A 15,835-nucleotide genomic window follows, 5' to 3' on the forward strand; every position below is an offset into this window, starting at 1 on the left:
GGTGCGTGGGAGAGGTGCCCGGAGCTGGTGGTGGTTGTTTTGAGTGTTGGTGTGGGTGGTGACATGGGTGTGCGGGGTTGGTGTGGGCGTGAGGCGTGTGTGGTTGGGTGGGGGGTGGTTGAGGCAGGGCATGGGGAGTTAGGAGTGGGGGTGTGGGGATGCAGTGGGCTGGAGGGTGTGGGGGTGGTGGTGGGTGAGGGCGGAGGTGGAGGTGTGGGGGTGGCGGTGGGTGAGGGCGGAGGTGGAGGTGTGGGGGTGGAGGCTGGACATGTGGTGCTGGGTGTGGGGGAGGGGATGGTGGGTAGGGAAGGGGTGGAGGAGCAGTGGGGTGTTGGTGGTGTAGGTGAGTTGTCAGGTGAGGTGCGATGCAGCGTGGTGGCCGAGGAGGCAGAAATGGCAGGGGCGGGGGATGGGGAGGAGATGTAGCATTCGTAGGTAGTAGGGGGGGGGTGGCGCAGGGGGTAGAGGGTGGGACGGGGCATGGGGCCAGGGCAGTGGGGGCAGGAGCATGGAAGGGGCTCACGTGCCTGTTTTGGAGGGTGTGAGGGGCGCCGTGGTAGTTAACGATGAACTGATTGGTGTTAGGGATGCGAGTGATGGTGTGGGGTCCTGTGAAGCGGGCTGCGAGTTTGTGAGGGGTGGGGAGCTGGGCGATCATGACTGTGTCTCCCAGTTTGTAGGGGTTGAAGGCTGTGTCAGGGCTGAGGTCTAGGTTGTGTTGGAGGTGGGTCAAACGGCGCTTGAGGTAGTGTAGTGGGTCCATCGTTGGAGCGGAGGTGGGACGTTGCAGTGCTGCCGAAGGTGCAGCTGGAGGGGTGTTTCTCTGAACACTCGCTCATATGGCGAAATTCCATCGTCTCGGGGGAAGGAGTTGAAGCCCCATTGTACAATTTTTACATGGGCGGGCCAGTCATCATCCTTAGTGGCTTCTATTCATGTGTGGAGCTGATTCATCAGGGTATGATGGCTGCGCTCGCACACTTCATTTCCTTGTGGCCAGTATGGGGAGGAGTGGGAGATGTACCCGAAAATATGGGCTAGTTCGTCCCAGATCTTGCTGGTGAATTCAGGTGCGTTATCTGAGTGGATCGCTTGGGGAATGCTAAGTAGGGAAAAAAGTGCCGATGGAGGGCGTTGGCTACTGTGAGTGTGGTGTTCCTTTGCTGGGCGGGCCATGACGAACTTGGAATACGTGTCTATGAACATGATGACGTATCTATAGCCAAATTTTGCAGGTAGAGCCCCTACCACGTCAATTGCTAACAGCTGCCAGGGTTTGTGGGCGGTGATATGGCCCGATGGTCTTGCGGTGCGTGTGATGTCTTTACCAAGGGCGCAGGCACAGCAGCTTTGGACAATTTCTTTGGTGAGGGCAGAAGGGTTGGGCACCCAGTAGGCGTCACTGAAAACTTGCAGCAGTTTTTTTGTGCCCAGGTGAATGCCGTTGTGGGTGTGAAGGTGTTGTAGGGCATTGAGGGCGGTGTCAGGGGCTAGGAGAATATGACCTGAGGGGATCAGGAGGTGATCCCCCTGCCGATACAGTTTTTTGAAAAGGTGGTGAGGAATCCAAGGGGGCCCCTCCTTGCAGTGCCACTGCTGGAGGAGGTCTGGTTCTGGCTGGGCTGCGTGGATGGGGAGCCGAGAGAGAGCGTCCGTGTTGATATGGAGTTTGCCGGGGCGGTATGAAATCTCGTAATTGAATTCCTCCTGGATTTCATGCCATCTGATGAGCTGGGCGTTGTGGGTGTCAGACTGTCGTAAGCACTGGAGGGACTGGTGATCGTAATGATGGTGACTTGGGTCCCGGAGAGATATGCCCGGAAGTGTTCAAGCGCCCAGATTATGCCCAAGCAATCTCGCTTGGTGGCGGCATAGTTTTTCTCCGCCTGATTCAGGGTACAGCTGGCGCAGGCGATGATGTGCTCGTGGCCCTCTTGGACTTGTGCCAACACAGCGCCTATGGCAAGGAGGGAGACGTCGGTATAGAGGTGGAATGGGAGGGTGTAGTCAAGAAAAGCCACGATGGGGGTGGAAACGAGTTTGTCTTTAAGCTGCTGGGAGGCAGCTCGTCTCTCGTCCGTCCAGAGGAAAGGTTCCCCCTTACGGGTCAGGTCGTGAAATGGTTTGGCAATGTGGGCAAATCCCTTTACGAAGCGGCGGTAATAGGACATCAAGCTGAGGAAAGCTCTGATGCTGTGAACGTCCTGCGGCGAGGGTATATCCGCGATGGCGCGGAGTTTGTCAGGGTTGGGAGATATTCCTGCCTGGGAGATGACGTGCCCCAGGAACAAGATGGTTCTGGCAGCTAGAACGCACTTGGTGGGCTGGAGTTTGAGGCCTGCCTGTCGGATCCTGGTAAAAACCCGGCAGAGGCACTGCAGGTGGTCGGCCCATGTTTGGCTGAAAACACTGACGTCATCTAAGTATGCCAGGCAGATTTCCCATGTGAGACGGCTGAGGACGGACTCCATTAACTTGGAGAAGGTGGCAGTGGCGTTGTAGAGACCGAACGGCAGGACATTAAACTCGTAATGTTTCCTGTTGCTAGTCGAGAAAGTAGTTTTGCCTCGATCTTCCTGTCGCACGGGAACCTGCCAATTCCCCTACTGAAGGTCCAGGGTACAGAACCAGGATGCTCCATACAGGGAATCCAGGGAATCGTCTTTACATGGGAGTGGAGTGGTGTCTTTGGTAGTTATGTTGTTAAGTCGGCGGTAGTCGACGCAGAATCACATCGTGCCGTCCTTCTTTTTTACAAGGTTGACAGGGGAGGACCAGGGGCTGGTGGAGGGGGAGACGACTCCAGCTTCGAGCATCTCCTGCACCTGGCGGTCTTCCTCTTCCTGTTGTTTGGGGTTCTTCCGTCGGGATGGCTGTCGGGTTGATGGGCCCGTCGTAGGAATTTCGTGAGCCAGGTAGGTGGTGTGTCTGATGTTTGCTGGCCCTGCTGCGAACAGATCCTGGAAATCCAGGAGGAGGCAGCGGAGGGTTTCTGACTGATGGGCGGAGAGATGGTCGGGGATGGGGGGCAGAGGGGCGGGGGAGTGGGAGGGGAAAGGGGTGCAGGGCTCGGTTTCCTCCATCTCTCTGATTACGAGCCCTTTAGGGAGGGTGAGGGGTGAAGGGGCGAGGTTGGCAATTCGGACTGCCGTATGACGCAGAGGAAAGTCTGAGGCAGAAGGCAGACCAAGAGGGTTCTCGGCAGCAGGAGCGGGGAGAATAGGACAGAGGGGCCGGAGGGCCGGTTAAGGGGCACCCAAGCTTCATGGCGGGGGGGAATGGTGACGGCGGCAGAAACGGTGGCAGGAAAAGAGAGAAGGGGGGTGGGGGGATAAGAGAGGGAGCAGGGAGAGGAAGGAAGGGGGGGTGGAGTCTTCCGGCCGGGGCCGTGGCGTGCAGGTGCAGACGGTCCGGGGGGGGAGGGTCGGGCGGTGCATGGAACTGGAGCTGTCTGTTGCAGCAGTCTATGGTGGTCCCTAGCTTCTGCAACAGGTCCAGCCCCAGGTACCCATCGTAATTCTGGCAGGAAGAGTCGAAAATTATAAACTGGTGCTGGGTTGACACCAGTTGGTGGGTCTCGACTCTTAGGGCGCGTGTCTCCCCACAGATGGACAGGGGGTCATCCCCTGCGTCCACAAGGTGAGTAGCTGTGGGGCAGAGCGGGGCAAAGGTCTATTTGTGACAGGAGAAGTAATGGCTATAAAGGCAGGATCTGGCTGCTCCCGTATCAACCAGAAGTCTGACTTTCACCCCGTTCAGCTTCATCTTGTGGTAAATTGGGGGGCAATATTTGGGGGAAATGGCCCTCGCCACCGTGGGAGAGTGTGAGGGCGGGCCTAAAAATCCAGCTGTCTGGGGCCTTCTTCTTGTTCCAGCTCCTGTTCCCCAGGATCGGTTTCCTCCACGGGTGCGGGTTTGTCCTCTGTTGCCCCATCCTCTAGAGAGGAGACTGCTCTGGCCTGGGGTGGTAGTTTTCCGACGTGCAGCCTTCAACTGGTCCCGAATATCGTGCAGTGGGCACCTGGAGCTGCACGCTGAGAATTCCCAGGGATTCACTAGGATAAGGTTGGGGTTCTCCCTGTGGGCGGGGCGCCGGTGTGTGGGGTGTGCCCTAGGTGGGCTAGGCGCTGGGGTGGGGCTGGTGCGGGGCATAGGCGGACGTGGCTTGACTGGGGGAACCGGAATTTTGGTGGGAAACTTTTTTACCATGTTAATCTGCTGGGGTGCAGGGCAGGAGGTCAGGAGGCATCGTATTAGTTGGATGTCTCTATCCATGTCTCCAGTCGGGTCATGGGTCGTAAAGTGTTCTTTTACAACCCTGGGGAGTACTCTCAGGAGAGTGTTAAAGGTATGGTGTTCCCGGGTTCCATCATCTGTCTCCGGGTAGGCAGCGGTGACCAGGCATCTTGCCCGAATTAGGGTATCATCTAGATTCCCGTCGAAAGTCAAACTATCCAGTTGGGAAAATGCCACCACTTTCCCTAGTGATGGGGTGATGGCTTGGATCACGAGTCTCGTGAAATTCTACCAGGTGAGCTCTGAAACGATTTTTGGTGCTATATTAGCCACCGCTTTGCCCAGCAGTGGGAGTGTAACTGCAATTTTTTGTTGGTCATTTTCAAAACCGATATCTAGTAAAGGTTTGATGATCACCAGATATGTATGAACATCGTACCTTCGGGGTCGAACTTAGGCAATTGCACGTGTGGTTTGGTTGCCATTTATCCGGTATTTCCTGACTACCTCTCTCGTATGCCTGGGTCCAGAACCACCGCTGTCCACCAGTGTAATGCTAGGTGTTTTTGGCTCGGCTTCCCGTTCCTTAAACGCCTAACGTATAGCGGGGCTCTCTTTCGAGACAAGGGCTTAGACAAATAAGAGGGAGGCAGGACACAAAAACTCTAGGCAATAACCTTACACATATATTACTTAGTCAGACAGGGGAATCAGCAGATGTTACACACAATATATTGGGTGATTATAAACTCTTATAACTAGATAGGATTAATAGTATCTCACAGGATACTGTTTGGGGATACAGTGAAAATAACACTCGAGGCAGAATATTCTAAATTGGTAAGGCACTGGGGTCTAACTACGATTATGGTAGTATAAGGTACGGTCTGATGGTAGCGCATTCACTTTGTTATTCTCTACTCGTATGTTGCTTTTCATCAATTATCATCACTTACTCCACTGCTTTGGTGTTTGTCTTATTGCTATATAGTTGTTCACTGTGCCAATTCTTTCCAATGCTTTGGTACTATCACTGTCAATTCGCTGTTCCGCCTTGTCACTGCTCGACCACTATCATTGCACAGTTACAGTCACTATGGTTGAATCTGGCGCCAGGTGCGCGACGGAGGGGTGACGCAGCTCTGCTACCGACGGGGCTGAACACCACCAGGAGACTCCGTGCTCAGGGGGCACGGGATCACGCGCAGGGGCGTCTGCTCTCGTCCAGGGATGTGGGTGGCGAAGGGTTCTGTGCTCTCAGGGCTGGGGTCAAACAATTGCCTGAACCGGTCATTCAGGCTCCTGATGGAGGATGAGGACCTCTGCCATCTAGGTGTGGGGAGTTCCTGCCCGGGCATTCTGGGGATGGTCTGGGGTTCCCGAGCACTGTGGTCCCCAGGGCTGGGCGGGACCGATAGGAAGCGGCTGCGGCACCAGTCTGCATCAGTATCTGTCAGGTGGGTCTCTTCCAGAGCCAGTTGTAGAGAGCAGAGGCCGGGGGATACTACAGGGCCTCTCCAATACTCCTCTATGCTCTCTGTGTCGGGAGTCGGGGAACTGGCATCAAGTTAAGGCAGCGGGGCGGCTATCAACCGCTTTCTGCTGTAGGGCCCGGCAACTGGCCGTCGCTTCCTGAGGGCATGGCTACAAGCCGCCAAGGCCCAGCTACTGGCCGTGGCCTGAGAGGGTGAGTGACTGCCAGCAAACCCAGGGGCACCTTTGGAGCGGTTACGGGCTGTCTGACAAAGGCAGGAGCGGCTACGGGCTGCCTCCTGCAGGAGGGGTGTCGAGCAGCTACAGGCCGACACAGGGGGAACACCTTCAGAGCAGCTACTGGCCGTCTGATGAAGGCTGGAGTGGCTACCGTCTGTCTCCTCGTTACCCTCAGAGTGGCTACAGGCCATCTCCTTCAGGAGGGATGAGCGGCTACTGGCCGTCTCAGGGGGAGCACCTTCGGAATGGCTACAGGCCATCTGACAAAGGCGGGAGCGGCTACCGGCTGTCTCCTCGTTACCCTCAGAGTGGCTACTGGCCGTCTTCTTAGTGAGGGTGAGCAGCTACTGGCCGTCTCAGGGGGAACACCTTCGGAGAGGCTACATGCTGTCTGACAAAGGTGGGAGCAGCTACAGGCCGTCTCCTTCAGGATGGGTTTGGAGCGGCTACCAGCCATCTCTGGAAGAACACCTTCATCGCGACTACAGGTCGTCTCATGACGAAGGCGGGAGCAGCTACTGGCCATCTCATGATTACCCTCAAGGCGGCTGCAGGCCATTTCCTTAGCGAGGGGCGAGCAGCTACTGGCTGTCTCAAAGAGGAAGACACCTTCAGAGAGGCTACCGTCCGTCTCCTGATGAAGGCGGGAGCAGCTACTGGTCGTCTCCTTTGGAGTGCTGGCAGGAGCTGGATGGGCAGCTCCACCCCTTAGCTGGTTGGTGAAGGCTCGCCCGGAAAGTAGTGCAGTACTCCTGTTATGGTGACGGCGGATGGGCTCCGGGTCATAGGGGCGCGCTGCCCGGGCTGACTTAGGCCGTTGTCGCACGGAGTCCCGGAGCGCTGCTGCTGCTCCTCCGTGAGCTCAATGTGGGGGTGTCCGGGAGTTCACGGGGGCACTATGCTGCATTCCTTGTGGGGGTGTCTGGGTGTTCAAGGGGGCAATATGCTGCATTATATACATATATATATATATATAATGCTCGCCGCAGGACCTCCCACCTCACCACCCCCCACACCACCACCGAGCCGCCACCCCACCACCACCCTGGGAGGACACACCGGTGAGGTTAGTGACCCCGGGCAAGAGGGTCATCAGGGCATCCCGACCCTGAGCCCCTATTCCCTGCAAGTACCCCAACCCCAGACGTTCAGGCAAACTGAACTACTGTGCGGGCGGGGTAGTGACCGTCAGACCAGGGGTGGGACTGAAAAGAGGTCAGTCCCAGGTAACACCGTCTTGACGGTCTTGTTACACCCTCTAGGGCAGGAAGAGGCCCAAGGGCAGGAAGAGGCCCAAGGCTACGGCCATAAAAGAGAAATAGACACAGGCTACGGCCTGACAAAGTGTGTAAAGGGGAAGGTGACCCCAGGCTCCGGCCTTAACACGCTGAGGAGAGAGAGTTGCCTGTGTGCATCCCTCTCCAGTTGTACTTTGGCTACGGCCAGAATACGGTCCAGGGTAGAGAGACCCTGCTACCGTACGTGTAGCGCTACCCAATTACGGAAGCGGCGACTCGGGGCCGGCCTCTCGCCGGAGCAGACAGGTGATCCCGTTTCTCCGTTAGTCGTTTCCCGTACGGGCAGACACTCGGCTACGGCCGGGGCACGTACCAGGGTGGAGAATTCCCTGACGGTAGGATCTGTCCGTATTGGAGAGAGTGCGGAAGTTGAGCCCCTCACTCCGGCTTGTCCCCTACTGCGGGAGGAACACCACGTTGACGGCCTCTTGCCTCGGCGAAAGGGCGACCCCGATCACCCTACTGGTGTCCCTCGCACGCCGGGCAAGTTCACGGCTCCAGCCAAAGTCCACACTAGGGGAAGTAGAGCCCCACCTCAGCCCAATGAACACACTCAGGGAACCACGAAGAGCATGAGTCTCCCTCAAGCCTCTTTCCCTCTGGGGAGCCCTTCATCGCCATCCAGGCTTCTTGGCCAAGCGGAGTCGTTAGAGTGGTGGCAAGGCCCGATTGCGGAGTTACCGCCCACACCCGGACGCTCCTTAGCACTGTCGGAGCCCTACAGGAGACGCTGCCGCAGCCCAGCCCTGACGGCGCCTCTCCCCCTGAGCACCTGCAGCCCCCGGACGCCCAGGCCTTCCACCACGGTCCCCGACGACGGTGACCCAGGCTCCCTCACGCCCCGGCAGCAGAGGAAGCAGGCCCGAATCCTCCGACTGTTCGGTCCTAGTCCCGAGGGCCCCCGATCAGGTCGAGGCCCCCAGACTGCAGGGCCTCCCTGCACCCCACCAGCGCGGCCCTAGGAAGGAGCCGCTCCTCAGGTCGAGGCCCTAAACCAGGGAGCCTCCCTGACAGTAAGTACCAGTGACTCAACTACCCAAGAAACAAGGGTAAAACAGTGAGAGTGACAGTGACCCCTAATACAGTGACAGTGATCCAATGCACAGTGGCAGTGTCTAATAAAAGTTATATTAAACAGTGGTATCATAGCAAGTCGTGCGTAAACGTTAAACAGTTCAGTCCCCTCTCTATAGGAAGCAAGCGGGGAGTTTTCTGTGGAATTGGAGGTAGGTGCGTGAGTGAGCCGAAAGGCAAGTGAAGTGCTCCCCCGCGACTAGGTGACAGTGTCGGATGTCGCCATACGCACCCTACCTCTATTATAGTAATATCTCCCCCACAGACTCCCGATCACAGTGAACCAAAGTGAGACTCCCCCGTTTATTATTGTCCACCAGTGGCACGACAATTAATCCCAACTGACAACCGCAGTGAAGTGATATCTCCTCTAAGTAACAGTAACACATATCCATGACTGCCCTGTGTTAATGTATATTGGATCAAGTTATGTAAACGAGTGTATTATTGTATCTCTGTTCTATTATGTGTCAAATATTGTTGTATGTACACTGTAAGGAGTAGAATTTAAGCAATAGATGTGATTCGGTGTACTGTCTCTTTTTATGCCATGTTCCTTTGTTAGTGAATTACATCCGGTCTAGTAAAAGGACCCCGTTCCAGTGCTCGTGTTTTTACGACGAGAAGTCGCCTTAAAAACACAGCATTACAATATATATGTAAATACACACACACACACACACACACACACACACACACACATATATATATATATATATATATATATATATATATATATATATATATATATATATATATATACCCCCTGGGGGTAGGGGTTTTTTTCAAGAATACTCCCCCAGTATCCCTGCTTGTCGTAAAAGGCGACTAAAAGGGTTGGCGGAGGGTTAGTGCCCCTCCCCGGAAAACAACTAACTAAAAAAACAAACAAGACGCCTCGGACAAGGACTGACCAAACGTTGACGACCCAGGACCGGACAAAGGACTTGGTAATGTGTACATGGAATGTAAGAGGAGCGAATGATGAAGTGAAAGAGAGAGAGATTGTCCAGGTGCTTGAGGATGCGAAAGTGGATGTATGTGGAATAACTGAAACAAAATGGAGAGGAGAAAGTGTGAGAGAATGGAAGTATGGATGGGGTATATGTGCAGGAGTAGATGAGAATGAGAGGGCAAAGGAAGGAGTGTGTATAGTTGTGAGTAAAAGATGGAAGAAGAGCATAAGACAGTATGGATCAGTTGGGTCAAGGATTGTGTGGGTAAAGTTGAAAGTTGGAATACAAATGTGGGCGATTGTGTGTGTGTATGCGCCAACGCAAGATCGTGCTAGAAGAGTGAGAGAAGAGTTCTGGACAAATGTGGAAGTGTGCATGGAAAAGTTTGGAAGGAATGAGAGAGTGTTTTTGATTGGTGATATGAATGGTAAAGTTGGTAACGTGAAGGTGGATGGAATAGTTGGTGAGTGGGGTGTGCCTGCTGAGATAGATGAGAATGGGAGTGCGTTAGTGGACATTTGTGCTGGGAGGGGGTTGGTGATAGCCAATACCCTCTTCAGGCATAAAATGATCCACAGGTATACATGGCGAGTGATGAGAAGGGTGGGTGGTGAACTGAATGAACGGAAGGCAATGATTGATTATGTGTGTGTGGATGAAAGGATGCGCAGATGTGTAAAGGATGCAAGAGTGTATAGAGGTTGGAGGAGTGGACTTTCTGACCACTACTTGGTGGTGGCCAGAATTAGGATGCAAGTAAGATGGAGGAATAGAAGAAGGGAAAGACGAGAGGAAGGAGTAGTTGCAAGGAGAGTGGAAAGGTTAGAAGAGGATGAGAAAAATGCAGAGTATAAGAGAGAAGTGGAGGAACGATTGGGCAAATATGAATTGGAGCAGATGGGAGACGTGGAAGGTGTGTGTAAGATATTTACAGAAGAAATATGTGCAGCATGTGATGTGGTGTGTGGAAGGAAGAGAAGACGGAGGGGGGTGCAAGGAACAGCGTGGTGGACTGAAGAGGTGAAACAGGCTGTGGCACAAAAGAAGAAAGCATACAATGAATGGATGAGAAATAGGGGCGTGGAAGAAGTTGAGAGGCGGAAGAGAGAGTTATATGTGGAAAGGAAGAGAGAGGTGAAAAGATTAGTAAGAGAGAGTAAGAAGAGGGTGGATGAGGAATTTGGAAGGAATTTGAGTGTAAAGTGGAGGGACTGTAAGAAAATGTTCTGGAGAGAAGTGAAAAGAGTAAGACAGGGTGGAAGTGAAGTTAGCAGGGGAGTGAAAGATAAAAGTGGTAGATTACTAGTGGAGAAGGGAGAAAAAGTGAGCAGATGGAGAGAACACTTTAAGGAATTGTTGAACGTAGAGGATGGAAGTAATGCGAGTATAAGTGGCTGGGGAATGGCTGGGAGAAGGAGGGAGGTGAGAAGACAGGAAGAAATCAGTAGGATAGAAGTTGTGGAAGCAATGAAGAAAGTTAAATCGGGGAAAGCCCCAGGAATTGATGGAGTGTGTGGTGAAATGCTGAAGCATGGGGGAGAGATAGTAGTAGAATGGATGTGGAAGATGTGCAGATTGGCCTGGGAGGAAGGTAGAGTCCCGGAGGATTGGAAGTCAGGTATAATTATTCCCTTGTACAAAGGAAAAGGGGAAAAAGAAGTGTATGGTAATCATAGGGGCATTTGTCTTCTTAGTATAATAGGAAAAGTGTATGGTAGGATACTTATAGACAGAGTTAGAGAAAGAACAGAGAAATTAGTTGGAGAAGAACAGGGAGGCTTTAGGAAGGGAAGAGGTTGTGTAGATCAGATATTCATTCTTAGATCTTTAGTGGAAAAGTTTCTAGAGAAGGGAAAGAAGTTGTATGCGGCTTTCATGGATTTGGAGAAAGCATATGACAGGGTGGATAGACAAGGATTGTGGAAAGTGTTAAGAATATATGGAGTAGATGGGAAGTTGTTGAATGCTGTGAAGAGTATGTACGATGGTGCGAAGGCTGCAGTGCGTGTGGATGGTGAACTAAGTGAATTTTTCTCTTTGAAAGTTGGTTTGAAACAGGGATGTGTCATGTCTCCATGGTTGTTCAATCTGTACATGGATGGGGTAATAAAAGAGGTACAAGGTAGGGTAGTGGATGTTGGAGTGGCCCTGGTGAGAGAGGATTGTGTTTGGAAACTCCCTGTACTGTTGTTTGCAGATGATACTGTGTTGTTGAGTGAAGACGAAGGGGAGCTGCAAGGCTTGGTGGATGAGTTTGAGAGAGTGTGTAAGAAACGGAACCTAAAGGTGAATGTAGGGAAGAGTAAAGTGATGGTCTTTGAGAGAGGTGAAGTCAGTGAATGTACAGCGAGGTTGGATGGTGAGGAATTGGAAAATGTGAGTACGTTTAAGTATTTGGGTAGTGTGATGAGTAAAGATGGAGGTTTGGAGGGTGAAGTGCTTGAAAGGGTACAGCAGGGAAGAAAGGTTGCTGGTTCCTTGAAAGCAGTGATAAGAAACAGGGAAGTGAGCACGGAAGTAAAAAAGTTACTACATGACAGTATTGTGATACCAACTCTAACATACGGAAGTGAAGCTTGGACATTGTTGGAAGGACACAAGTCAAGAGTGAGAGCAGTGGAAATGAGTTATTTAAGAGGAGCCTCTGGAGTCACGTGGAGAGACAGGCTGACGAATGAGGATATAAAAGAGCGTTGTGGTGTGGATGTGGATGTGATAGGAAGCGTTGTGAGGAACACACTGAGGTGGTTTGGCCATGTGGAGAGGATGGAGGGTGAAAGACTGACGAAGAGAGTGTATGTGAGTGAGGTGGAGAGTGGAAGAGGGAGGGGGAGACCGAGGATGAGATGGAGGGATGGGGTGGAGAGGTATATGAGAGAGGGGTGTGTGAGTTGGGAGCAGGGCAGTGAAATGGCGGGGGACAGGGCGACTTGGAGGCGATTTGTTTGTGGCCACCCCAAACGGGATTGAGGCGTCTGGCAATATATATATATATATATATATATATGTATATATATGTAAATACACAGACACACACACACACACACACATATATATATATATATATATATATATATATATATATATATATATATATATATATATTTATATATATATATATGTAAATACACACACACACACACACACACACACACATATATATATATATATATATATATATATATATATATATATATATATATATATATATATATATATATATTTATATATATATATATATCTGTCTATATATACATATATATCTGTCTATATATACATATATATATATATATATATATATATATATATATATATATATATATATATATATATATTATATATATAAATACACACACACACACACACACACACATCATATATATATATATATATATATATATATATATATATATATATATATATATATATATGTGTGTGTGTGTGTGTGTGTGTGTGTATGTGGGTGTGTGTGGGTGTGTAAAGAATTTTATATAAATAGTGATCTCATGAGTAAAATATTGTAAAAAAAAATTATAACTATTGCTGCTGTGATAATCTGTAATTGATGACATGGAACAGAAAAGAATATATTGCCCTAGTTGACACTAATATTAAGCAGTGATTAAATTTTGTAATGTAGATAAAAAGAAAGTCATCGGAAAGTCGAAGGTCCCTAGTTGACAGCAGCACCATCAAAACAAATGGTTCAGCTGACGCAGTAAGGACCACAACGATGCTTGATTTTTTCGCTGTCATAACTAAAGGGGGCCTGGTGCTGTGGTATTTTCAGGATGCTGCTCAACAACTCAAAACCTCCATTGACGCTATTAATGCCCTCATCAAAAACGTTGTGCTGCAGGTAATGACAGGGAAAGTGACGACCATAGCCTACTTCCTCTTTGACCTTATGGCTTGTTGTCATTGACAAAGTAAACACACATTTTAAAGAAATTCATTCTTCTGTTTGTAGAATGCCATTATTTTTATTCCTAATATGTGTAGGTACATGAATATTAACAGTTGAAAGTCACCAGATGGTTAGGAACACAGTAACATTAAGCCAACCAAATGTAACGAAATTGTGAAATTACTGCTACTACTTTGAGACTGTTATCGTTAAAATTCCAGTTGTATTAATTGGTATAACTTTAGAAGTAACCAACGTTACCAATTTTCATTATATTACGCCCCTGAACTATTCTAACTAAGACTTACCCTTTAAGCCTAGTTTCAGTTGGGGGAGCAAATTTTGTAGGGATAGTGATATAGTGACTTAGGTTAGGCTGTCGCTCAGTAACGGATGAATGTTGCGCCATATTGGCTGGTGCAGGCGTGTGCATTCGGTCTATGTCAGGCTCTAGATCAGGCCTAGGTTAGGTTAGGTTAGTTTGGGTTAGTTTAATGCAAAATAGTGTATTTTTAATTAATCTTGATCTTGATTTTGGGGGATAAACCCACTTTTGGAAATCTTACTCAAAATTCCATAAGGGGGATTTTCCCCCCAAAATGAGGGTCAAAACTAATTAAAGCACAGTATTTTGCATTGGAAACCATAAAAAAAATAATAAAAGAAAACGTTGGTTACTTCTAAAAATTTACCTATTAATTCGTTATCGAACTGGTGTGGTCTTTCCATATTTTCTTTTGAAATGAGAGTACAGGCATACCCCGGTCTAACGATATAACTGGTTAGGTAAAACTCCATCGTTAGGCAGGGTATCGTATATTGGGGTATTTTTGACATATTTCATTGTGGACTGTTCACCAGCCTTTGGTTTCCCCCCAAACCAAGTCCAAAACCCACCCAGATGAGCCCAAAAACAAGTTTAAAGGCAATCTAAATGGCCTAACAGCTGTGAAGGAAGCTAACCTAAGCCTATCACCTGTAAATAACTCACTAAAACAACAAAGCATGTCTGAATATCATCAAATATAAGTCTGGAAAAAAAATCATGCTTAGTAAACTGCACCCCAAAATGACAACGTTCACCCTACCTATAGCTAAAACTCATTAATCAAAATCTAAAAACAGTTTATAAATTAGCCTAAACACAATTTTAGTCTAAAATATCATTAAAATTGGTAAGGAAAATCAAATCCCATTGTTAAACTGGGGTTTGGCCATTGTTAAGTGGGGTATGGTGCAATTTCTACTCCCATTGTTAAGCCGGGGTATCGCATCTAAGTTAAGAGTATCATATGTTGAGGTATTACTGTATTTCACAGGCTACCTTGCACTTATTATTCCTGGATTACCACAGCTACTGGGGGATATTTATAAACTTTCCTTTGAAAGCTATAAATGAGGATTTTGAATGTATAAATACAGTAATCCCATCATTATTCAATGTAATAGAGCCTAAAGCATGTCCAGGAAGTGGGTTTGTCCAGATAGGGGGCCCCTGCCTCCTGGACTGGTACTTATGGAGCCTAACTTTGAAAGACACCTAAATACAGTGCTCGTCAGAAGTATCGAGCGCCCTGCATCCCTCCTACGAAACAAACCTTTCATAATTGAAAAAACATATAAATACAGTAATGCATTTTATTTACCTTTAGTGCTTTGTAGGGTATCCTTTATGCTTCTTCACGGACCTGAGATGTCTTGGAAGTGAAAGGGCAAGGCTCCTGAGGTGCTGGAGGGGTATTTTGTCCCAGGAGTCACGAATGGCGGCTTCCAGCTTAGGCAGAGAGCTCACGTCCTTCCCTTGGAGACTCTTCTTTACGAGGTACCAGAGGTTTTCAATCGGGTTGAGATCTGGGCTATTTCCTGGCCGGTCTTTCATGAATGATATCTCGCAGTCACGAAGCCAATTGGTGACTGATTTGGCCTTGTGAGCAAGTGCACCGTCCTGCTGAAACACTCGTGCACCTGTGAGCTCGAAGGATGGTTAACCCTTACACCGCGGGCTTGTTTTGCATTGACTTGCTGCTCCCGCGGGCATATTCGCGCTCCAACAGACTCTCTAAAAATATTTGCCAGAAATCAGTTATTAGACCTAGAATATTAAAATCACATATACTTATGGCACATACCTTCAGCTTTCTCCATGGGTGTTTGTTGAGCCTTCGTTGAGTACCGTAGGACTTGAGGAGACCTCTGAAGTTGGGTAACGAAGTCTCCACTTTACACTTCCTGACAACTCGTAATATGATTACCACAGCCTGATATTATCACTAGAAACACTAATCTATGATTCTCAAATAGTTTGGAATCCATACTCCCCAAAAAAAGCTGTGAAAGCAACGAAAATTACGAGGGTGTATGACCATCCCACTTCCGATTGTTCTTCGCTAGTGTTGTCTATTATTCATAAAAACACTCACAGTTTATATTTCTGTTACTATATAACACTTATATATATCTACAGTCTTTATCCATAAGTTTCCTTCAGTAATAGTAGTTTATTGTCACTGTAGGGATTCAATTTCTTTCAGTAAAATACGTAGCATTCACTTTCTCGTCCTGTATATATACTAGATTGAGAGTGAATGTCACTTTCACCTTCACTCTCATAACTCATAGTATTCATACATGCTAGAGTGAAACTTTCACTT

General features: G+C 49.2%; 1 protein-coding gene across 2 annotated transcripts in view; it reads left to right on the forward strand.

Moving 5' to 3' along the window:
- The first annotated feature begins 12,967 nt into the window (after positions 1 to 12,967).
- Positions 12,968 to 15,835, forward strand: part of SrpRalpha (signal recognition particle receptor alpha) — a 409,651-nt gene continuing 406,783 nt past the window's right edge. For both annotated transcript variants that reach the window (XM_080283804.1, XM_080283805.1), the window contains exon 1: positions 12,968 to 13,136. In XM_080283804.1, coding sequence (XP_080139930.1) covers positions 13,011 to 13,136 — 126 coding nt within the window. In that variant the 5' untranslated portion in view covers positions 12,968 to 13,010. The remainder of the gene's footprint in view (positions 13,137 to 15,835) is intronic.

The sequence above is a fragment of the Coenobita brevimanus genome, chromosome 98, assembly GCF_032717465.1.
Source record: "Coenobita brevimanus isolate Jiangsu-jjx chromosome 98, ASM3271746v2, whole genome shotgun sequence".
Taxonomy (NCBI): Eukaryota; Metazoa; Arthropoda; class Malacostraca; order Decapoda; family Coenobitidae; genus Coenobita; species Coenobita brevimanus.